This window comes from Malaya genurostris, chromosome 3, assembly GCF_030247185.1.
Source record: "Malaya genurostris strain Urasoe2022 chromosome 3, Malgen_1.1, whole genome shotgun sequence".
Classification (NCBI taxonomy): Eukaryota; Metazoa; Arthropoda; class Insecta; order Diptera; family Culicidae; genus Malaya; species Malaya genurostris.
Genome location: NC_080572.1, coordinates 209,633,657 through 209,658,713, shown reverse-complemented (window position 1 = coordinate 209,658,713; position 25,057 = coordinate 209,633,657). Strand labels below are relative to the sequence as shown.

At 38.8% G+C, this 25,057-nt stretch overlaps 2 protein-coding genes across 2 annotated transcripts; one reads left to right on the top strand and one right to left on the bottom strand.

The window, feature by feature from the left end:
- Positions 1-1,337: 1,337 nt before the first annotated feature.
- On the bottom strand, positions 1,338-23,803 carry LOC131435555 (uncharacterized). The gene is made up of 6 exons (XM_058603569.1): positions 23,701-23,803; positions 21,137-23,600; positions 4,321-4,496; positions 4,055-4,265; positions 3,852-3,995; positions 1,338-2,125 (listed from the first exon to the last, which is right to left on the bottom strand). The coding sequence occupies exons 2-6, from the start codon at positions 23,543-23,545 to the stop codon at positions 1,970-1,972; spliced, it is 3,096 nt and encodes a 1,031-aa protein (XP_058459552.1). The 5' UTR covers positions 23,546-23,600; positions 23,701-23,803; the 3' UTR covers positions 1,338-1,969.
- On the top strand, positions 2,837-3,835 carry LOC131435556 (U-scoloptoxin(11)-Sm6a-like). The gene is made up of 3 exons (XM_058603570.1): positions 2,837-3,038; positions 3,097-3,493; positions 3,558-3,835. Exons 1-3 carry the CDS (start codon positions 2,925-2,927, stop codon positions 3,758-3,760), a joined length of 714 nt encoding a protein of 237 aa, XP_058459553.1. The 5' UTR covers positions 2,837-2,924; the 3' UTR covers positions 3,761-3,835.
- Positions 23,804-25,057: the final 1,254 nt, after the last annotated feature.

The window sequence follows — 25,057 nt, the reverse complement described above, 5'->3', positions numbered from 1 at the left end:
CATCGTAACATTGAGGTACTGTTTCTATTCTAATAGATTCTGACTAGGGTTAATGTACCAATAATCATCTCATTTGTAGAGTCACCATGTTATTTTAGCGATCACTCGACTTTCAATTAATCCATTGTGATAAAATCGAATACAATATCTTTGCTTCGGATTTGTAAAGCACTATCGCAGAAAAAGTAGTTCGAAAATTGTTCAATACTGTTGTTCTAGGGACGCGAAAACTTAAAGCGAATGCGCTTAATTTCATCTTACTTTTGAAGTCAATCTATCGAACAGAGAAACAGATCTCACTCTAACTAATGGTTTCCGTATATGAGATGACTAATGGAGCTAAGATAAATGAGGGTACCGTTACCCTACCTTTATCTCTACTATTGGTCGATCGTTAGTCCTGAGCGGAAACGGTGGCCTTTATTATCGTTCTTGCATACTCTTCACTCACAGATTATCTCACCCATCAGGTCTCACATGAAAACGACACAACCTCAAAAAATGAACTGGATGAACATCGTTTGACAGCTATCAATGGTTTGCTCATTTGTTCAGCCTGTATTATTTTATTCTATTCTACAATATTCTATCTCATTCCACAGTATTCCATGGTACACAAGCCACCTATAAACGTCAAAGATGGACTAGATTTACCGTTAGTTTATTGTCATCGTGTGAAACCCAATTGGGATACGTTCAATTTACTTAATTTCCACTTCACACTGGTAATAAGGGCCGGTAGTATAAAAATGAAACATAAAACAGAGCTCAGTTAAACCCTACCGGCCTCTCCAAACCTCGGATGTTTGAAGCGTAATGCAATCAACATCTTATTGAAATCGTTCCGTATTTCATCCATTAAATTCAATAATTAAGCTAAAGCTGTAACATATATCTATATTAAATTCTAACTCTAATTGATTGTATCTGATGATGTTTGCAATACCGTCAAGCCCAGCAACCACGGGAGGGCATTACAAGGTGATGTGTGTCTAACCAAAACAAACTAACCGTGACTGAACCGGTCGAACATTGATTCAAATAATTGTCTTATTGCCCTGTTGAATGAGGTTGAATTTTATCCGGATCTGAGTTTCAGGATAATGACTATTTGTAAAACTATTCGAACTTGTAGGCCTAGTTATTAACTGTCCCTAAAAACTTACTGCAACTGTGTCAGTTTCTGTTAATGAGAAAGGCGCCATTACACCACTAGGCGGATTAAAACAAATTTCAATTCAATGACGTGAATTTACGCATGGAGGGTCCACGAGAATCATTTACTAATGATCTCAAAATATTCTCAACTTTTCTAACAAATAATACGACGCACAAGGTTAAATCTAAATTCATGTTAACGAAAATCTTTATTCTGTAGTTCTCAAAGTACAATTATGTGGAAAACGCAATGATTTTTTTCAATTTGAAACGTTTTCCTCTGCATACTTATTTAACCTAACAGATTTCATAGAACAGAACGGTTTTCGTATATTTTCTCCGTGTGATTAAAAAATATTTGCACTAATGTCTGACTATCAGAAATCTTTTCACCGATCATCATACTTCAATATGTGCATTGGAAGTACGTTAAATCATAAACATCTTTTATCATAACCATGAACAATGCATGAAATAAGTTTTAATCCTAAACTTAGGAAGTGCTATCTTGCCTAATGCACTGAACCCCTCGATCGCTTTGTTAAACGGAATTTAATTGGTAGAGGAAAAAAAACAATCCAAAAAAGTTAATTTTTTATGAACGATATCGTTCTCCGGCCCTTTGCCTTTAATTTTTCTTCTTTGAGTGTTCGAAATGTGAATCATCTAAACAAATGGTGTGAGTATTTTTACTCACCAGACATTCGATCGTCGAACGAATTCGACCGGTAAATGTCAAGTAGATTAATTATGTAAAATAAGGTAAAATGAAGTAAAATATGGTTGTCACTTACTACGACAGGTCGGTCCATCACCATTCACCGCCTTTTGACAAAAATTGTTTAAACTTATCCTGACACTCGACCGTAATCCACTGTTGAGAAAGTTTTTTCTGTTCGGCGATGAGATGCTCATCGAGATGGGCTAACAGTTCCTGGCGAAGATTTGATTTAATCGATCTCAGCCCCTGGTAGATGAGATGGGAAAGAAAATTTTAAAATTTATGTCGTACGTAAAAAAGATTGTCATTAATGGAGGAAAAACAAAAACACATTCGATGAGCACCTAATGTTGGGAAAATTAACACTTAAATATACATAACGGAACACATTCGCCGTCCATGTCATCATACCGCGTTCAGTTCATGTTTTCCATTCGCTTTTGAATCATTCCATACCTGCTCATGCTAGGCGAAGTTTATTTATGTCTCCCATCTGTCTGACACACCGGTCCATGCTTCATTTCTGTTTCAGCAAGATCACCTTCTGTGCAAGCAGCACCTTTTAACCGAGAACGAACTGATTGATGGAACAGATTTTCACAGTTTCCATTCCTTTCAGTAACTTGCCGTTTTAAGTGGCCTAAGTGACCGAACAGTGACGGCCAGAAAAGTTTGACCCACATTTAAAAAGTTTACGTGGTAGTGGGTGGGATTACTATAAATTTTCAATTTTTTCTTCTAATTTTTGGAAACATTAAATGACACACTTTAATGCTTCTGCTGTGTGTTTTTACTAATCTCAAAATTGATGGCGAACAGTTCAACAAATTGGTTTCCATATGGATCACACTACTTACATACCGCGGCTGCATGATGCGGTGTTATTCGCTTTCCTGACTGATGCCAAAATCAGTCACAATTAGCGCGTACATCTTTACGTTGGTTTAAAGATTTTCCTAGAAATGATTTCCTGTATAACACAAACACCTGCAGCAGTTTTCATCTGACATTCAAGCAAGACATTTGAGTGTTTTCCGGAAGCACGATGTATTACGAACCAAAATTACTTCTGATGGAGAGGAAATTCATGTTTGTAATACTGCCGATTATCTTGTGCACTTCGGCCGTTGGAGCGTATAAATATCACTACGAAGATTACGTATATCTTTTGTTCTATTACTCGTTGTGTTATACCGAAAAAAATGTGCTTGTTCCAGGATACCTTCATGGGGATCTGTCACGAACACGAGGCTTGCAATATCGTGCACCATCGCTACTGGATGCCGAGTGCAGTGGAGAAAATTTGTCGCTGTCCACTGAACACACCAAGCTGCCCTGTCACCCATACCAAGCATGGCCACATTATGAACGTCAACAGCCGTACGCAGATGAAGTTTTGTTCATCAACGAAAAATTTGATCAACTGCACGGAGAATGATATTGCTTTACAGAAGAAAACTCTTTACCAGAAGTATGGTGTAAAAAATGTTTCGATAGTGGTGCACTGTCATTGCGATAACCAGCAGCAGTATTGGGTATTTGTGAATCAAACAGGTGAAAATTTTAACGACGCACGACATCAACTGACGGTTGTGGATAATTATAGATGTGTCGGTAAGTTTTTTACTTTGACGATACAATCAATGTCAAACCGATCTGAACGTCGTTTTTTTTTAAGAAATGGAACGATGTCAACCGTTGGATTTCTGTGGTTACGCACGTCGCGATTATGGATTCATTTTTCACCGGTGTACCTGCCCACAGTCACATCAGTGCAAGTTCGATTTGGATGAGCACCAGAACGAAGTTAGCGAACTGTTTTATAAGGGACCGGCTTATTTAGCCCGCTGCGTACCGATACACGATTACGATTGGTGGTGAATGAGTTCGTGCCGTAAATCGTTTCTTCAATTATCAGCCTATTTTCGATTCGACAACACATCGTTTTGTTGTACAGACCTACTGATCTTACCTGTAATGAAAATGATGACAGCCTCTTGGTGACGCTATTGGCTCTGTCCTGCATCTTCTCGGGAGGGACCACCTCAGTGATCAATCCATAGTCCAAAGCTGTAGTCGACGATACCTTCTTATTAAGGTAAAGTAAGTCCGTGAGCTATAAAAAAAACGAACTTTGTTATTTTACTAGTTATTCTAGTTTGCACTAGAACTTACAGCTTTCGGTTTCAAGTTTTTAGCAGTACTAAAAATTTTCATTGCCTCCGGGAGGTGTCCAAACTGTGCGTACGGGGTGGAAAAAGTTGTACTGTCGGGTGCGATGACACACTCGAATAACGGCAGAATGGTCACACCCAATCCAAGAACATCGCCATGAACTGCTGCCACCAACGGTTTGTTGAACATTGCCAGTGTTTGTAGAAAATTTCTGCACAAAGAAAAAGTTTAGTTTAGAGCAGTCGTTCGAGCAAAGTCATACATACCTCAAGTGACCGCTGTAAACCTGAGCTGCGGTTCTCCGTTTTTCCCCGTTCGTTTGGATGAGATAAGATACATCTATTCCGCGGCAAAAATGCTTTCCACTAGAGCGAATTAGTACTGCCCGTACCGACGGACTACTCTTCAACACGATCAGAACCGACTTCAGCTCGTTAATCAACTAAAATTGTTGTGAATAGAGGAAAATACTTCATTAGATGTTTTGATAAGCGGATTGTTTAATTTGCCAATAAATTGAATCCAGTTAGACACTAAACTAAAAAAGCGAATCGATGTTGAATAGTACTTCGCACCGCACGCTTAGCTAGGTAGCTCTTTTTTTTTTTCCATAAATACGTTTATTTCTTAAGGCAGTTTACATAAGTTTTTCTTCGCCGTAGCATCACTTTTACATAATATTCTTATCCTAATTTAATTCTAACATAGTCACAACGTTTTGCATTTATTCAAACATATTCTCTTATTACTTAAATATCATCTTAGGTAACTCGTCATTAATTATGAAATCTACTCGGAAATATTATTTGAACCAAACGATTAACTTCTATAAATTATAAAATAAGCTGTTATTTTCAGACATTTTGTTAATAATTTCATAAACTGTTTCGAGTTTGTTTGTATCATTACATTATTTTTATTCTAATTTAGCTATTGGTTGAACTCATGGACGCAGCTGGGATCAGAACTAAGTCTTGGAAGGGGCCTTTATTAAATTGAAACTCCAGTTTTTTTTATGAAATGATAAATAAGTTTCATGTATGAAAGGTCACGACAAGCAAGAATGTCTCGAACTGGGATATTGGATAGTCTACCTTGGGTACGCAAAGAATTTATTAGTTGAGATCTGACATCACGATACTCCACGCATGTCCAAACGACATGATCAATATCTCGATAACCTTCGCCACAAGCACAATGATTAGTCTCGGAGAGCCCAATTCGAAGGAGATGTGCATCTAACGTGTAGTGATTGGACATGAGTCTAGACATCACACGAATGAAATCTCTACTCACATCCAGTCCCCTGAACCATGCCTTTGTCGATATTTTCGGAATAATTGAGTGCATCCACCGACCCAGATCATCTTTATCCCAAGAAGCTTGCCAGCTGGCAAGTGTTCTTTGGCGAGACGAGCTATAGAATTCGTTGAAAGCAATTGGTCTCTCATAAATTTCACCCTCAATAGCACCACGTTTGGCTAAAATATCGGCTCTTTCATTGCCAGGAATGGAGCAATGAGCCGGGACCCAGACTATAGTGATTAGATAATTATTGTTCAATATGTCGTTCAGGTACTGTTTTATTTTGCCCAGGAAAAACGGTTCAGTCTTGCCAGTCATGTTTGAGCGAATGGCTTCAATTGCACTCAGACTATCTGTGAAGAGGAAATAATGGTTTGGAATTAATGTGACGATTACACTCAAACTATATTGAACTGCTGCTAGCTCTGCTATATAAACAGATGCAGGTTCTTGAAGCCTAAATGAGGCCGAAACATTATTGTTGAACATACCAAACCCTGTCGCTTCTTCAATTCGCGATCCGTCCGTGTAAAACATATTCTCAGAGTCAATATGCCTGAACTTACTTGAAAATATTTTTGGGATTTCCGTCGAACGTAGATGATCCGGGATTCCACGCACTTCGCGCTGCATGGATGTATCGAAAAATAAAGTTGAGTCAGGGACATTTAGGAGGCTGACACGGGTAGGAATATATCTTGAAGGGTTGATTTCCTGTGACATATGGTTAAAATATACTGTCATGAATTTTGTTTGAGATCGAAGCTCGACTAGTCGTTCGAAATTATTAATTACCATGGGATTCAGCACCTCACATCTTATTAGCAGGCGTGATGAAAGCTCCCAAAATCGATCTTTTAATGGAAGAACTCCCGCCAGAACTTCAAGACTCATTGTATGTGTCGAATGCATGCACCCTAAAGCAATTCGCAAACAACGATACTGAATTCGCTCCAGTTTGATAATATGAGAGTTTGCAGCGGAACGAAAGCAAACGCATCCATATTCCATCACTGAAAGTATCGTTGTCTGATACAATTTTATTAGATCTTCCGGATGAGCACCCCACCAAGATCCTGTTATTGTTCGAAGAAAATTTACTCTTTGTTGGCATTTTGTTATCAGAAACCTAATGTGTCCTCCCCACGTGCATTTGGAATCGAACCACACCCCGAGGTATTTAAAAGTTAAAACCTGTTGGATCATTCTTCCCATCATATGGAGCTGAAGCTGCGCGGGATCATGCTTTCTTGAAAAGACGACTAACTCTGTTTTCTCCGCAGAGAATTCGATACCAAGATGAACAGCCCAATCGGACAAGTTATCTAAGGTATCTTGCAATGGTTTATGCAGATCAATAGCTTTGGGTCCAGTAACTGAAACCACGCCATCATCTGCCAATTGTCTTAGTGTACATGGGGTTACTAGACAGCTGTCAATGTCATTTACGTAAAAATTATAGAGGAGCGGACTGAGGCATGAGCCTTGCGGGAGACCCATGTAACTATTTCTGAGTGTTGCCAAATCGCCATGTGAAAAATGCATGTGTTTCTCTGACAAAAGGTTGTGCAAATAATTATTTATAACCGCTGGGAGTCCATTTTGGTGAAGCTTGTCTGAAAGAACATCAATGGAAACTGAACCAAATGCTCCTTTAATGTCTAAAAATACAGATGCCATTTGTTGCTTTTGAGCGAAGGCAATTTGGATGTCAGACGAAAGTAATGCAAGGCAATCATTCGTCCCTTTATTTCTACGGAAGCCAAACTGAGTATCTGACAACAAACCGTTCGTCTCGACCCAAGTGTCGAGACGTCGTAGAATAATTTTTTCGAACAATTTTCTGATGCAGGACAACATCGCAATGGGTCTATATGAGTTGTGATTGGAAGCTGGTTTCCCCGGTTTTTGAATGGCGATAACTTTCACTTGTCTCCAGTCAGGTGGAAGAATATTTTGCTCAAGAAACTTGTTGAACAATTCCAACAAACGTCTTTTTGCGAGGTTGGGCAGATTCTTCACCAAGTTGAATTTAATTCTGTCCAACCCTGGAGCGTTATTGTTACAAGACAAGAGTGCTATAGAAAATTCCATCATTGAAAATGGGTTATTAATAAAACCATTATTTGGAGGAGATTCCCGTATAATGCTCTGCGTAGGAACAGAATCTGGGCAAACTTTCCTAGCAAAGTCAAATATCCATCGGTTCGAGTATTCATCACTCTCATTGCCCACGGTACGATTCCTCATTCGTCTGGCCGTGTTCCAAAGAGTGCTCATTGAGGTATCTCTTGACAAACCTTCGACAAAATGTCTCCTACAGCTACATTTTTTGGCTCGAAGTATGCTCTTGTACTTGGTTTCTAAAACCATAAGTTTTTCAAAATTCTGAGGAGTTCCTCCTCCCCGTTTTAGAAACGTCTTGCAAGCATTTTGTTTTGCGAGTTTAGCCTCTGAGCACTCTTTGTCCCACCAGGGGTTGGGAGGCCTTCTGTTAGTCGTTGGCCCAGGAAAGCGTTTAGTTTGGGATTGTTCTGCTGCCTCCAGAATCGAACAAATGAGGAAGTCATATTCTTCAAGTGGAGGGAGCTCTTCCATTGAATTCAAAATACTAGAGATACTACTTTGGTATTTAATCCAGTCGATATTTTTTGTCAAATCATATGGAATACTAGCGGAAGTAGCAATGCAATTGCTACTGCTAATTGAGATGATGATTGGTAAATGATCGCTACCGTGTAAATCAGGCAGTATTTTCCAGGTGCAATCTAGTCGAATTGATGTTGAGCAAAGAGATAGATCTAATGCACTTGGGCGTGCAGGAGGTCTTGGGATCCGTGTCATGCTACCCATATTTAATACCGTCATGCTAAAATTGTCACAAATGTTTTGTATTAAAGATGATCTGCTATCATTGTAAACGGAACCTCACATAATACCGTGCGAATTTAAATCCCCCAGAATCAATCGTGGTGCAGGAAGGGCTTCAACCATTTCATTAAGCTGTTGCTGTCCAACTTGTGCTTTTGGAGGAATATAAACCGAAGCTATGCAAATATCTTTGCCTTTAATGTTTATTTGGCAAGCAACAACTTCTATACTAGAAGTTGAAGGGATGTTTAATCTATAAAAGGAATAGCATTTCTTAATTCCCAAAAGCACTCCACCATACGGAGAGTCTCTATCGAGACGTATAATGTTAAAATCATTAAAATTTAAAGCTATGTTTGAAGTAAGCCATGTTTCGCATAAAGCAAATACATCACATTTTTGACTATGCAATAATATTTTAAATGAATCAAGTTTTGGCATGATGCTTCGACAATTCCACTGCAGGACAGTGATTGTATCATTTGCGACGGGTGATAAATTATCCATCAAAAGATACAAAACCTGAGACAATTGGCCATTGAGCTGATAACTGCTTCAAAAAGGTTCTAGCTATTGGAAGGAATGCCATTATGAGGGTCTTTAAGGGTTCAGATATATTGAATGCTGAGAAAATCCATTCAACAATTTCCGAAAACTTCAGTAATCCTGTTGGTGGCTGTGAAATGGAGCCCACTGGATTATTATCTTTTTCTGTACTAGATCCTGGATTGGTTTGTGAATTTGACAAACCAGGAGGCACAGTCTTTGGTTTTGACTTTTTTTGTTTAACACGGGGATCTTTTTTTGAAGATGAAATTTTAGGTGTCTTTTTTGGTAATTTGGAGGAAGACTTCTTTCTCTTAACTGACCCTTGGGTAGTGATAAACGAATTACCTTCACTATTTTCGTCAGAGTCAGAGTCCTCTGGTTCCTCTAGATTTGAAAACCCGTTTTCGGTTTCCAAAGGGGGGACATCAATGACCGTTTTAAGCATTTCTGCATATGTGCGCTTAGACCGTGCTTTTAAAGAAAGCTTAATTTTGTCTTTGTGCACTTTAAATGCAGTGCATACTGAAATATCATCATGAGGACTATTCCCACAATAAATACATTTTTCAATTTCCTTGTTGCAATCATTATCTTTATGAGGCCCTTCACACTTAATACATTTTGGTTTATTACTACAGTAAGTAGCTGTGTGGCCGAATTTTTTGCAGTTCGTACAATTCATTACATTTGGAACAAAAAGCCGAACAGGGAGGCGAATTTTATCGACATAGAGACATGGGACGGCAACGCAGACCCGGCAAATGTCACTCGAAACGAGTCTGATGGGCGATAAACTTTTTTTTCCTCTTCATGAACTACTGAGTACAGTTGTTTGCACTCCAGTATTTTCACACCCTCAAGCATAGAGTTCTTGAAACGACCAACACCATGCTTGAGTAAATCATCTACCGAAAGACTCGCTTCGGTAACAACACCGTCAATTTCGACATCTTTGGAGGGTATGTAAACTTTATACTCTTTATTGAAATGTTCCGAAGAGACAATATCATTCGCGTGTTTCAAATTATTTACCACAACACGAATTTTATCGTTATTTACTTTTATGATCTCTTTGATTGAAGAGTATCGTGATGTCAAACCTTTATTAATTTGAAAAATGTTTAATGGCTTTGATATACGTCTAAAAAAGACTATCCAAGGCCCAGAAGAGCTCTCCTGATATTTTTTTCGTTCGTGGGGGTATCGGATTCATGCTAGGATTTACGTCCATGGATTCATCCATTACATTAAAATTTTTAACTAAACTTTAAAATAAAATTTGAAACCAACACTACACAGTACTCAATCAAAAGGAAAAGAAAAAACTTCTACCTTGAAATTGTTGTCTATCTCCGTTGCACTGCCGTGTAGATCCTCGTTGCTCTAGATGTTCTTGTTGGATGTATCTGGACGTTGATACAATGCTGAAGCTCACTGTAGCGATAGAATATGATGTGATGCTACTGCTACCTGACATCCAGCACCACTCGAATTCCGATTTGCTTTCGTCTTCGCCAGCTGTAACCAGCGCAGGTCACCGGTGTATACCTGCGTGTTGTATGGCAGTGGAAAGACCGAGTTGTCTTGTCTCCTTCTTCCTAGTGCTCCGCACCGATATGCTTCTGCACCGAAGTGCCTTCGCACCGGTGTGCCTTTGCACTCTCCTGCTTCTATGTGCCTTTGCACTCTTCCTCTTCGATGTGCCTTTGCACTCTCCTGCTCAGCACTTGTGGCTGTATATTGCGGCCTGGGTAGAGTTTGGGAAACGCCCTTTGTTGTTTCCTTCACCAGCTTGGCCCAGCACTAGGGCTCTCTTATGCAGCACGACTATACGTTTTAACGGCTGCTGCCAACAGGTTTCTACCTGTAGTTCAACCGTTGTCGTATTTAACGCGTGTAAACCAACCAGCGTTATTAAACTGTACGCTTCTATACACAACCTTCTCGGTTGAACGGCTATTACTGAATGATAGGTAGCTCTTGGCTGCTGGAAATTTTATTGGCTACACAAAGTTGCTTCGATTTTTACAGTCTTTCACGAGGTTACCTTAAACATTAAAAGTCTTTTTGAAGACTATAGATAAATAAGACTTTTTAAAACTGTTGATTCAAAGAATAATTTTCCGAGCTAATCAGTTCTTTCAACACTACCACTAAATTCATTTTTTGTTTTTCAAGGCTATCTGTAAAATTAGTATCTAACGAACACAACTGTGAAACGAAAACCCGTTGCTTTCTCCAATAGGTTAAGGGAATCGTTTGGCCTGGATAGGAGGAAATTACGGGTCAGAATCCCGTCTCTGCGGTATTTGTTTCGCATTTTTTTCATTTTATTGTTATATTCGTAGGTATAGTTTCCAATCTGTTTTCTTGTTAGCAGGGGGGGCAAGTGAATTGCCGATTTCAATTTCCAGGGTTTTCCCCGGTTTACGAAATAAAAATTCCCGGTTTTTGGAATAGGCTCAAATCGGCTATCTTTAGGTTTTTTTTTCATTTTCCTTTAATTTAAGCTTTCAACAGATATTTCGTATCCGAACAAGACCATCATAATTGGCCCGCTAATTGAAGTATTTTTCGGATATGTCGAATATTCTGGCCACGCTGGAAAACCAACAATTTATACCTGCAATTTCGAAGTATTTGTACAGAGCATTCTCGTTCCTTCCGGAAGTGAAAGTGTAAATCTCAGTTCGGCGGGAAAATTATAAACGACATGATCAAAAACCCAAGAACAAAGAAAGCCACAATGTTTGGCCGTGACTACCGATTGGAATAGTTTTGAAACAAGTTTAGACATTATTTTACTTTTTATTTCGGGTGCTTCCGGAATCAGAAACCGAGTACCAGTATAGCCGGAATCAGGTTGCTTGGTTGTCTATTGAAAATGGCTACCGATTGCAATAGTTTCGAGACCAGTTTATACTTTTACCTTTCTTATATATAAAGGTTATGCAATCACTTGAAAAACCGACTAGTGAAAATTGGCCCGGACGGCCAAGTGTCATATACCATTCGACTCAGTTCATCGAGCTGAGCAATGTCAACAAACTTAGATTCAACTAAAAGGTCTCGTGGTCCCATACGGAATTCCTGAATTTCATCCGGATCCGACTTCCGGTTCCGGAGTTATAGGGTAAAGTGTGTTCAATATTGTACACCGTCACTTAAACCGGTAAAAAAAAACGTAAAAAATTTCTAAACTGGTCTCAAAACTACACAAATCGATAGTCATTATCAGTAGGCAACTAAACAAACCGATTCCGACTAACCTGGTTCCCGGTATCCGGTTCCGGAAGTACCGGAACCGAGTGTTGAACCGGTCGTCGGATCAAAATAAAACGCAGGAACTTTGTAAAGGCCAATTGAACCTTTCATTTGAATCTAAGTTTGAAAGAATCGGTTCAGCCGTCTCTGAGTCTTTGAGAAAAGTAAGTGCACTTATTTTCTTTTTTTTTGCTTATTGTATTTGCATTTTTGCAAAATCATTTTTATGCATTTTTTTTTGTAATTCCGGAACCGGAAGTCGAATTCGAATAAAATTCAGAAATTTGTGTGAGGTTACAAGACCTTTTATTTAAATCTAAGTTCATGAAAATCGGTTCATCCATCTCCGAGAAAAGTGAGTGCAAAAAATGTTACATACACACACATACCCACATTCGCACACAGAGAGAGAGAGAGAGAGAGAGATAAACATTTTGCGTACTCGTCGAACTGAGTCGAATGGTATATGAAATTCGGCCTCGGTTAAAAAGTCGGTTTTCACAGTGATCGCATAACCTTTCTATATGAGAAAGGCAAAAACAGCTTATTTTTAAGCCCCAAATTTTTGTAAGGTGCACATACCCATTTTCAACGTTATTTTACGTTTCGTGTTTGATTCATCAGTGCGTAGCAGCTTATGTTGAACCGTTAGTGCGATCTGGTGGCTCAACATAAACTGATAGGTAGACGTAAAGTTAATGCTATTTGCAAAACACGTTTTGCTATTACACCGAAGTATAATGTCCAAACTGACGTTTCGGACGAAATAGATTTCGGCTATCTAGCCGTACAAATTTTGATAATTCAAAGGGAAAAAACGGCTTGTTTTTTGCATAAATTTGGGGGTTAAAAATAAGCTGTTTTTCCCCTTCAGATTATCTAAATCTGTACGGCTAGATCAACCCGTGGACAATTTGACAGCTCCCATACATCGAGAATATAAGTAAAAGTTTTGGGTCTCTGGTTCCACAATGGTGTCGTATATGGAATAACATTTGGAAACAATGTATCTGTTTTTCGACAATCTGCGGTTTAAATTTTTATATTTAAATAAGTAAAATAAATTTTGCTAGCATTTCTTGACAATAATAAAATAATTATAAGTTACTATGGTTTAGTATAAGTATAATTTTTCTCTTTTCATCAATAGGTTCAAAAGTAGCTCATCACATTTCAATGAACAATGAACGTGAAGTAATTTATTCTACAGGGTCCGGCACTCGCAGTGTAACCAATTAAAAAGGCCATGATTTCAGTTTGGAAAATTACTTTTACTTAATTCAAAGTACAAAATGTGTAAAAATAATACAAAATTCAGAATCAATTCACTTTTGCTCGATATGACCACCTTTTGCCTTGACTTGATGACTTGAGAGAGCGAAGGAGTTGCTTCGTTTGGCCGAATGTGACTTGCAGGTATTTTGGCCCACTCGCGGACAATAACTTTTTTCAGCGCCTCGAGACTGGTGTATCTTTTAGTTCGGACTTTGCTCTCCAAAATGGCCCAAAGAGAATAATCCATTGAATTCGCATCTGGTGAATTCGAGAGCCATTGTGTGGACGTGATGAAGTTCGGAACGTTGTTTTTCAGCCATTCTTGGTTCACTCGAGCTTTGTGAGACGGTGCCGAGTCCTGCTGAAACGTCCATGGTCTGCCACCGAAATGTTTGTCTGCCCACGGCTTCAAAGCAACCTCCAGAATACTTTCCCGATAATATGTCGCATTTACCTTGACGCCAGGCTCGATAAAAACGATTGGAGAGCGCCCATCTGCGGTTACAGCGGCCCAAACCATTATCTGTTGCGGGTGCTGCCTCCTGGTGGCCAATCGATGACTCAAATTCTCGTATGAACGGTCGGTCAAGTAAACCCTATCGTTTTGAGGGTTTACGAATTGCTCAATTGGAAAAATTTTCTCGTCAGAAAATACAATGTTCGGAAATTGACCGCTTTCGGCCAAACGAAGCAACTCCTTCGCTCTCTCAAGTGATCAAGTCAAGGCAAAAGGTGGTCATATCGAGCAAAAGTGAATTGATTCTGAATTTTGTATTATTTTTACACATTTTGTACTTTAGATTAAGTAAAAGTAATTTTCCAAACTGAATTTATGGCTTTTTTAATTGGTTACACTTCGAGTGCCGGACCCTGTACTGAATCTTGAAGAACAATACTAAAGACAGTCCCTGAAGGTATGGACGCAACGAAAAACCGCTGCCATTTCGCAATGGTTCAGGATCGGTCTATTTTTATGGCTGCGTCCTGTTGTTTACACTCTTCTCTAACCACTTATGCAGTTGTTTATTCGTTTTCATTAGTTTGTTTCTAAATGCGTGGACTTTCATCAGACCAACGTCGGAAAATTGTGTACAAATGGCGCACAGAACGCGGAGTGTCACTGAGAAAGATAGCAAAAATGGAAGGAGTAAGTGAAAAAGCCGTGCGAAATGCAATCAGGAAGTTCGGTGAGGGTAACACCTTTGAGGATAAACCGAAAACGGGTCGAAAAAAAGGTCCTGCTAACCCTCAGTTGGATAAACGTATACTGAAGACGTTCGAGCAAAAGAAGGAGGTTTCAGTTCGGGATGTGGCCAAAAAAGTAGGCACTTCGAAATCAAATGTTCTTCGTGTTAAAGAACGTTTGAATCTTCGAACCTATAAGAAGCAGAAACAACCAAAACGTAGTCCGAAACAAGAAGCATCGATCAGGCCGAGGGTCCGGAAGCTGTACCATACGATTCTTGCTGGAAATTTGAACTGCATAATCATGGACGACGAAACCTACGTGAAACTCGATTACAAATCCTTGCCGGGACCACAATATTATACGGTGCGAGAAGGGAAAGTGTTAAACCAGTCCGAGACATCGATTGAAGTCGAAAAATTTGGTAAGAAAGCTATGGTCTGGCAAGCAATTTGTAGCTGCGGTAAGATTTCGAAACCCTTCATCACCACTGCTTCAATGAACAGCGAAATATACATCAAGGAATGTTTACAAAAACGACTTCTACCCATGATTCGAAGCCACAAGGATCCTGTTGTCTTCTGGCTAGATCTTGCTTCATGCCACTACTCGAAATCAACGGTAGAATGGTATACTACCAAAAATGTCACTTTCGTCCCAAAAGACATGAATCCACCAAATTGCCGGCAATTTCGACCAATTGAGGAATTTTGTGAATCTTAGGAAACATGTCTCGGCAGCCGAAACCATTCAACAGTTTGAAGAAGATTGGAAAAAGTGTCAAAACTTGTCGCCAAGAAGTCTGTACGGAATTTAATGAGGAACGTTTGCAAAAAGGTGCGCCAGCTAGTCTACAATGGCTAAGTAGCAAATGTAGAGAATAAATTTGAATATCTAACACTTGTGAATTATTTACAGCGAAATCAAAGTGCGTCCATACTTTCTGGGACAGTCTTTATTAATTTGCAAACCAAGATTAAATCTATGGTTCTCTTATCTTTATCCGAGTCGTTAGAAGATCGTCCAATGATAGGACTAAATACGTTAGGTACTCTTTAGTCACACACAACATTTCAAAAAACACTTAATTTCTAGCTCTATCAATTACTATTAATTGTTATATTTTCAGAACAAAGAGAAAACGTTGTGCAGAGTGAATTAAAAGATAGTAAAATACGAATGTTTGTAGATCTATGACGGGAGTTATGGATGAGTTTTTTGCTATGCAGCGCTGTTAGAAAAAAATCGCAATATTTTCATTTCATTCAGGAGTTCTTGCGTGAGTCACAATATGAAAATTACGCTCCTTTTGAATATATTGCTGGAACCATACACAGTAACCGTCAATAACGTAATGAAGTACTGGTTTCTCTTGTAAACTTTTTGTTTCGTAATTCATTGCACCCGTATTGTTTTCTGTCAGGTTGTGTATGGGTTGGGCTAGATAGCCGAAATTTGTTTCATCCGAGATGTCAGTTTGGACATTACACTACGGTGTAATAGCAAAAAGTGTTTTGCAAATAGCATTAACTTTACGTCTGCCTAGAGGTTTATGATGAGCCGCCAGATCGCGCTAGCAGCTCAACATAAACTGCTACGCACTGATGAGTCAAAGACGAAACGTAAAATAACAGTCTTATTTCCAAATAGCCCAACTAATTTATCTTCTATGAGAAATCAATCAATCAATATCGCATGTGTAGCGAACTGATTACTCACACTGACTTTGATTCAGATCATCCAGTAATAACATTCCGGATTTCAAATTTAGCAATGATTAATTCAATTTCGTTATATATTCCACCGGCCACAGATCTCATATCGGAAGCAATGTAAACCCTGAAATTGTTTTGGGATATATCAATACAGACGTATACATATTATAAATCATTACATTTTTGCCTTTCTCATATAGAAAGGTTATGCAATCACTTGAAAAACCAACCAGTGAAAATTGGCCCGGAGGGCCAAGTGTCATATACCATTCGACTCAGTTCATCGAGCTGAGCAATGTCTGTGTGTCTCTCTCTCTCTGTGTGTGTGGGTGTGTGTGTGTGTGTATGTATGTATGTATGTGTGTGTGTATGTGTCAAATAATCTCACTAGGTTTTCTCGGAAATGGCTGAACCGATTTTGACAAACTAGGATTCAAATGAAAGGTCTCGTGGTCCCATACGGAATTCCTGAATTTCATCTGGATCCGACATCCGGTTCCGGAATTATAGGGTAAAGTGTGTTCAATATTGTACACCGTCACTTAAACCGGCGAAACAAAAAACGTGAAAATTTTTCTAAACTGGTCTCAGAACTACACAAATCGATAGTCATTATCAGTAGGCAACTAAACAAACTGATTCCGACTATCCTGGTTCTCGGTATCCGGTTCCGGAAGTACCGGAAATAGTGGTCATATATACCAAAATGGATCTCACTCACTTTTCTCAGCGGTGGTTTGACCGATTTCCACAAACTTAGATTCAAATGAAAGGTCTTCCGGTCCCATACGAAATTCCTGAATTTCATCCGGATCCGACTTCCGGTTCCGGAATTATAGGGTGCGTACTAGAAGAGTTTGTGTGTCATGTTAGTTGGTGGCCGTACGAACCGACTTCGATTATACCGGTTCTCGGGTTCCGGTGCCGGAAGTGCATATAATAGTGAACCCATTTCGTTCTCTTGAGGATGGCTTACGCAATCAAAGCACTGTTTTATTCTGTATGTTATGCAGAAACAATCACTTGGTTTCTTTCAAAAATCGAAGATAAAATTTGAATCGAATACCACAATATTATATGTACATTAGAAAGGCATCATTACACCACTAGGTGGATTAAAACAGGTTTTTAAGTTAGGAGTCAGTTTCAAAAGCTCAAACTGAATGAACCCTTTATTATGGAATAATTGAGGGCCTTTGAATGAAAATTGAATATAGATTCACTGAACAAATTAATCCATATTCTAAATCTTTCTAAAATTCTATACTGGCCCTCAAAAATCAGTTTCAGTTCTCAAAGAAGGAAATCAAACACTCCCTGCAAACGGTTGATAAGATCAAAGTTTACAACTTTTCCAATTTTGTGAGTCCTATTGAAATCTTACACAAGTATTGTCTCAAGAGGATCAACGTTGGCAAACTTATAAACATAAAAGCTCCTAAGAAATTTTGAATAACTTGATACTCAAGTCAAGTGTGTTAAATATTTATTCTAAAACTTAATAAGTCCAACAGCATCCAAATTATGCTTATTTATCAAGATGAGCTTTCATTGTGCTGTTCTTGATAACAGCTAAGCCAGTTCTGATGCTTTCTATTCAATTTAAAACTGCTGTTAAACCCTTTAAAATCGTTGGATGAGACATGGGATGTTGGCCCAACTTCCAATAAATTGTTAAACATAGAACCTGTATGGGACAATAAGCTGTTTCAAAACTTTGACTGAAGATTTTGCTCCAACGGAAAATAGGGTATTGTTTACTACTTTTCACTAATTGAATAAAAAAAATCACGATGCTAACTATTGTTACTCATATTAGGGCTAGTAATATTTTTCCTGGTTTTCCACTAAAATTCCCGGCTTTTCCCCGGTTTTTCCCGATGAATTTGGTTTCAACTTTTTCCCGGTCTGCCGTTAGATACTGATCAAGTTCGAAACTAGCTCAAGGCGGCTCTAATCTACAACAAGACTTAAATAAATCGTGGAAAATCATTCTTTCTCAAGATTAGGAGTCTATTCCAGGACAAATTTAGTCTAGCTAAAATTTAGTCTAGTATTTCCAGAAAAGAAGGCATATAAAAGATTACGAAAAATCTTGTCTCCCATAAAACCAATTGTTTCTGACAATTTAAACGATTATTTTTCAGATTCGCATAGTAGCTTTAAGTTTGCCCTCTACAATTTAATCCAAGAATCTAGAAAAGGTTTATTCATATAACATGAAATCCAACACTTTTCTAGGTTGTCATGAATTAGGAATTAGAGAAAATTACTTGGTTTTGTCCCATCCCAAGTAATACTTATGTGTTTTTTGAAAGCTTGCTGATTTGAAATTCCAATTAAACACATGCCAAATTATGAAATGGTCAAGCTTTTTTTATTTGGTAGATAATTTCTTGGCATTTAACATTTAAATATGATATATGGCATATGGCAACCACGATTATTTTTCGCAAAGCTCATTCTGAAGGTCCAACTTTCGACCACTTTTTCAAGCATTTTTGGGCGTATTTTAGCAATGACTAGCTAAATGTTGGTTTCCAAAGCAACAATCGTTGCTGGTTTATCCACATAAACCAATGATTTCACGTATCCCCACAAAAATAACCGACCCATTTCTCGAAAAAATGTTGTCATTGAAATGTTCTTTCAATAATAATCGCCCTTATTCTGAATAACGTCGTATTGGTTTTTCGATCGAATATGGTTCGGTCGAATCCTAGCTACCTTTGATTTAGTTAGCGTTATTAGGAATATGAATGAAATACGATAAAAAAACGATACGTCGTTTTTCAGAATAAGGGCGAATCAGTCGATTGTTTCGGCCGCAGTATGACAAGTGGCACCATCCTGTTGAAGATTTGGCAACAAAAATTCGTTGATCATGGTTCTGTATCGATTTCCATTCATGATAACACGCCGTACTTCCTCATTGAAAAAAAGGACCGATGATTCCACCAGCCCGTAGACCGCACCAAACTGTACATTTATCGGAATGCATCGATAATTCTTGAACGGCATGTGGATTATCTTTGCTCCAAATACGACAAGTTTACTTGTTGACGCATCCATTCAACCAAAAATGCACCTTTTCACTGAAGAGAATTTTGCGCTATGAAGTTTGAAAAGAAATTTCCATGGATACTGAGTAGAGACGTCACTTTACACTGTCAAAACAATTTTTAGACAATAGAGTAATCCCTACTGAACAAACAAACCTCTTAAAAAAACAGATTATGTTGAACTGCTGATGCAAACCCACGGATCAACATAATCCGTTGAGCAGAAGTAAAGTTAATGCTTTTTGCAAAACACTTGTTAACAACGAAGCGCAAATGTCTAATGCCGAAAGAATGAAACAAATTTGACGGCATACTGACCACTTTTTTGCACTCAATTTTCTCGGAGATGGCTGAACCGATGTTCATAAACTTAGATTCAAATGATAGGTTTTATAGCTACAAAGTTCCGGTTCCAGAATAACAGGGCGGTATGTGTATAAATAATGACAATAAGTGCGCTAACTGTTCTTCGAGACGGCAGAACCGATTTCCACAAACTTAGATGAAAATGAAAAGTATAATTGTCTCAAACGAAGTTCTTGAATCTTATTTCGATGCGACTTCCGGTTCCTGATTTACAGAGTGACTAGTGTATAATTCCAATTTCAAATTACTTCCTCACTTTTCTCAGAGTTCAATTTCAATTAAAAGTTCTTATGATCCCATATAAAACTTTCTCCAAATTTTATACGGATTCGACGGATCCGGAATTATAGGGTAAAGTGTATTAAAAATTTGATACTGTCACTCAAAGTAGAAACGTAAAAAAATCTAAACTGGCTTCGAAACTACTCCAATCGGTAGCCATTATCAGTAGATAACCAAACAAATCAATTCAGTTGATCTTACACACTTTTTCCAGAGATGGCGCGACAGAATTTAACAAAAAGTTCAAAACACTTAAATTTCTTCCGGATCCGACTTCTGGCTCGGAATTATAGTTTAAAGTGTTAAAGATTTCGTACCCTCGCCTCAATCGGTGAAACAAAACACGTAAAAATATGAAAAAGGCAAAAATTTTAAATTGGTCTCTGAACTAATGAAGCCTTTATCAGTAGACAGCCAAATAAACCGATTCCGACTATCATGGTTCCCGATTTTCCATAAACGTCGGGTGATAATATTCATATACTCAAAAAAGGATCTAACTTATTTTCCTCAGAGATGGCATCGTTCAAAGTACGTCATATCATACGTTTACAAACGTTTCGTCTTTGAAAACACTTTGCATGTGGCATTTCTATGCAAAAAGTGTTTTCAAAGACGAAACGTTTGTCTTTACTGGAAAGCCGGAAGAAAGAAACATAGTGACGACTTTCTGGTGCTAGCTGTTCAACATAAACTGCTAATGCACTGATGGGTCAAAGACGAAACGTGAAACTAAAAGAAATAGTTGTGTGCACTTAGCACAGATCGATGTCCATGCGGTAACCTAAACCTCTAAATAAGATTAATGTTGCTTCATGTTAAGTCGAATCGTTCTTAAAGCATCCATTTTAGATTCACCTTCCATCACCATCCACTAGTAAAATACAATCGATAGCGAGCCGAATAAAACCAAACTTGGAGTGCATCTACTGAAGATATATCGAAGTGTGAACCACTTGCTGGAAACAGTCAATCGTGTTAGGAAATTAAGTGATTTTCTGAATCTGGTGTGCTGATTGACTCGAAACATAAATAATTCCAAACAGTTTGTTAAATAGCGTAATATTGAAATGCTTTTGCATGCTTAGATTAAAAGATGTCAAATTGATTGGTAGTTTAATCACAAAATTATGTTGTAATAATTGTCATCCGGTTCCATAAATGCCAAAAAGAGATTATTACGGTGAAAAAAATTGATAAAACTCACCTCGATAGTGAAGACATCTTTAAGTTTCGTCTCCCTAGGAGCGAGAACCACTTCAACGTAGTTGCCGCACTGGTTACATCTGAGCTCCTTCAACGTCAACTCGTTCAGTTTACTCTGCAGTGTTTCTCCCGGTGACATAACGCTAGTGATTTCCTTTTCGTTAAGCTTGATAGTTGTGACACCGTCACTTTTGATGGACTTCGTTGGCTTTGGCGAAACTTTGTCTTTTTTCTCCGATGACGAAGGGATTGATATGCTAAGCTCATCTTTTTTGGGCTTACTGCCGAGTACTTTGCTCAGCTTGCCCTTCATGTTGGCCACAAGCGACGAGTCAACTTTGAGATTGCCATCTTTCGATGGGCTTTTATCGTTTGGTTTCACGAACTCAAATGTGCTGGATTTGTCGGCAGAGGTTTCGTTACTGGTGTTGAGCTGTTCGACACTAAGTCTTCGGGGGCTAGTGGAGCTGGAATAAGAACTGTTGGAACGTCGGCGAATGATCATCGCATCGTCACAGGTTTTGCGCGATTTATAAACATAATCCCAATCATCGGATGCGGTGTTTGTTTGCTTGCGTTTACGAGCAGCACCGTTAGAAGGGCCTGCACTTTTGCGTGAGGTACTTGGAGCGGTGGCATTAGTCGCGGGGTGGACAGTCATTGGTGCTGGACTAACCGAAGTCTGTTGCTGTGGAGTAGAAGCTCGTTTTGTTCTTACTCTCGGTGCTACCGTTGCGATATCTGTTGGAGACGTTCCTTGCTTGATGACAGCATCGGTGATTATCTTTGCCTTCGCCAGGAGTTTTTCATCTTCGTCATCGGAGTCCAAGGTAATATCTGAATCTTTCAGTAGATCCTTATTACTATTCTCACACTCTACATCGTAAAGCATATTGATGGCACCCTCATCGCCTAGAAGCTTCTCGATTTCACTTTTCTTCTTGCGGCCAATGATGGACCCCTTTGAGATCTGCGTATTGCTCGTTAACGGTTTCTTGGCAACCGGTTCCGGGGTACGAGCCCGCTTTAAATAGTGTTGAGGAGGTGTGTATGGTGGGTCCTTCATCATATGCACAGCTACAGATTCGGCACGTTTTCGCCGAATCCCGGTACCAGGAGGACGAAACACCGGTGCAGGTTTTGCCAATACTTCTTGTTTGGGTTTAGGTTCTTCGATGATTTCCTTTGTACGATTGGATTTTATGAAGCTAGCAAATGACATATGAGTTTCTGGGTTATCGGGATCCCAAATAATTTTCTTTTTGATGATTCTGGATCGCTTGGGTTGCTCTTCAAACGGCGGTGGTGGTGGTGGAGGCAGCATTGGTAACGACTGCTTCGGAATTGGTTTTACGGGACTAACGGGTTCTTCTTTGAATACAACTGGTTCATCGTCCCAATCCGACACCAAAGAACTGATCAATTCATTTGGGGAACTCTTGATATCACGTGGTGACGTTTTCAAAACAGGAGATGTAACGATTCTGTTTTTAAGAGGACTTGTAGACGAAACAACTTTCGCTGCAGGTATAACAAATTCATCAACCGGTTCTTTTTTGGGAATAAGTAATGGTCTAGGGACAGGTTTGATAGTGGTTTGCCCTTTAATCGTAACCTTCGGCGTGGAATCCATCTTCAGCGTTGGAGTAGATGTGGCTGTAGGGTCTTGCAATCTCGGTTTCGGTCGGCGTCCTTTCGGCAGAGTAGGTAAATTCGCCATTTGCCTCATTGCGATTTCTTTTTCGCGTTCCTTCTGTTCCGTCTCTATATCTTGCTCATCGACAAAGGATATCTGAATCTCTTCCAGTACTTGGCCTTCGTTATACATTCCGGCTTCTCGTGCACCAACTGTTACTTCAATCTCGGTAGCATTCTCTGTAATTTCAACGTCATCACCTTCGAGAATTGCTATTAGATCATGATCTTCGAGTTCCCCTTTCGCAGCTCCACTTGCCAACGGCGTTGCTGGTATGTCGCTTCCCAGTATCAAATCATGAGGAATTTCAATTGATCCGCTAGTATCATGTTGAGATTGCGAAGACTGGCCTTTGGGAGTAGTCGGTACCATTTTTAGATCAATTTGCTTGCTCAGACGGCTTTTCATCTTAGCCAACAGGTCATCCTTCTGGGCCTGCGTTGTTGGACTGGGACCATTTCCCACTACACCCGCCGGTTTAATGATAGTTTGGCTGTGAATAATAAGTCTTTCCTTAGGAACCGACGAAGGTTTAGATGATTCTAAAGTTGTCAAAACTTTTCCCTCGTCGTCGCTCATGAAAACATCCCCGTCAGTGGATGACTTCCCTACTCCAACGGCTTTGGGGGAAGTGAGCATGTTTTCCTCGTCTGTTATATTAGCAAAAGCGTTTGAGCTCGTAATATTGTTCTGCTCAGAATCTTTTGAGCTCATTTTGAAATGTTCATTCGATTTTTAGCGGACAATTATGAAGCGTTAGGAGTGATATCTGAAAGCATAATCACAATTATTTCGACTTATTGTTTCAACTAATTTATTAAAAAAACACTATTAATTGTAGGCAAATTGCTCGAATGAATGATTATTACCTTTTATACTGCACTTTGAGGCAGTGGAACACAATATTAATCCAGAAATAACGAAAATAGCAGAGGAGCTACGACAATGTTTTCCTCCGTTACGGCGTTGTCAAAATTTTTGGCATCGCTTTGGGTTGGCTTATTTTGCTCAACGTTGCTCTACGAACTGTCAGTTTTCAGCTAAACTGCCAAGGAAGTCGGCAAGTCGACAGCGTAAGGTGGGGGCTCAATAATTACTCACGATGTAAAATACACTGGTGGCGTGATAAGACATTTTTGGTTGTGTTGGTAATTCTCTCACGAAATTAAGTATGGCGCGCCGGGATTCAAGCATGTAAACATAAACAAACGACCAGTTCAGATCGGGATTTCACTGTTAAGTTACTCCGGTTGTCGCGCAGTCTGGCGAATCTTTGGCACTAATAAATTTGGACATTTTTTGCAAGGTAACGTCGAAATATAGAAAATTGTACACACATCCGATTCTGTTCATTTCGTTGAAGGAAGGATTTGGCGAATTGCACTGTGGAATCTATTACATTTATCATGGATAATGAAGTGATTGTGCTGTGGCTGGCATTTCAAACGCTGATGATGCTCTAAATGATTCCGAATTGGATGAGCAAAATGTTGCACTTATCGATAATTTTATTTGATACACAATGAAGACCACACGTTGATTGTCGCTTCCCGAATAAAAAATATTGTAGAAAAATACGATTTGCTGCTACAAAACCTTCCACAATTTTGCTTTGACCATTGAAAAATATTCTAATGTATTGTTATACACTATTCAATTAATTGTGAACATGCTTTTTACAATAGAATGTATAGGTTGTCAAGTATCATAACAATTCGAATCATAAAATTTTCTAATACATGTTTTCTTGGAAAACAATTAAATGTACAGTTTGCATATTGTTTGAAACACCACGTCTACAATGAATTCAATTGTAGAATCGTAGAAACAATATATCGAATCGTTGGAAATGAAAAAAATCTTGTCAAAATACAATAAAATGTATTGTAACCCATAGATCTAATTGTGAATCAATTGTTTATGCTGTAAGATCAATGGTTTTACAGTTCCTAATTGATCAAACAATATCTGCCTGTAGCTCTTCAGACTCTTAAGTATGGTAATTTGAATGGGACAAAGGTTTTTACACCCAAATTTATGCTAGGCGCACAAAACCATTATCATATGTTTACGTTTCGTCATCGACTCATCAGTGTGTGAGCAGATTATGTTGAACTGCTGACGCAAACCCCTGGATCAACATAATCCGCTGAGCAGACGTGAAGTTAATGCTATTTGCAAGACACTTTTTTTTACACAAGAAGTGTAACGTCTAAACTGACGTCT

Coding starts and splice junctions, on each gene's coding strand:
- LOC131435556 (XM_058603570.1), top strand. CDS start 2,925: ATGTATTACGAACCAAAATTACTTCTGATGGAGAGGAAATTCATGTTT. Junction 3,039..3,096: donor AATATCACTACGAAGATTAC/GTATATCTTTTG, acceptor TGCTTGTTCCAG/GATACCTTCATGGGGATCTG. Junction 3,494..3,557: donor GGATAATTATAGATGTGTCG/GTAAGTTTTTTA, acceptor TTTTTTTTTAAG/AAATGGAACGATGTCAACCG.
- LOC131435555 (XM_058603569.1), bottom strand. CDS start 23,545: ATGAGCTCAAAAGATTCTGAGCAGAACAATATTACGAGCTCAAACGCT. Junction 3,996..4,054: donor AAAACTTGAAACCGAAAGCT/GTAAGTTCTAGT, acceptor TTTTTTTTATAG/CTCACGGACTTACTTTACCT. Junction 2,126..3,851: donor TGTCATCATTTTCATTACAG/GTAAGATCAGTA, acceptor CTCATCTACCAG/GGGCTGAGATCGATTAAATC.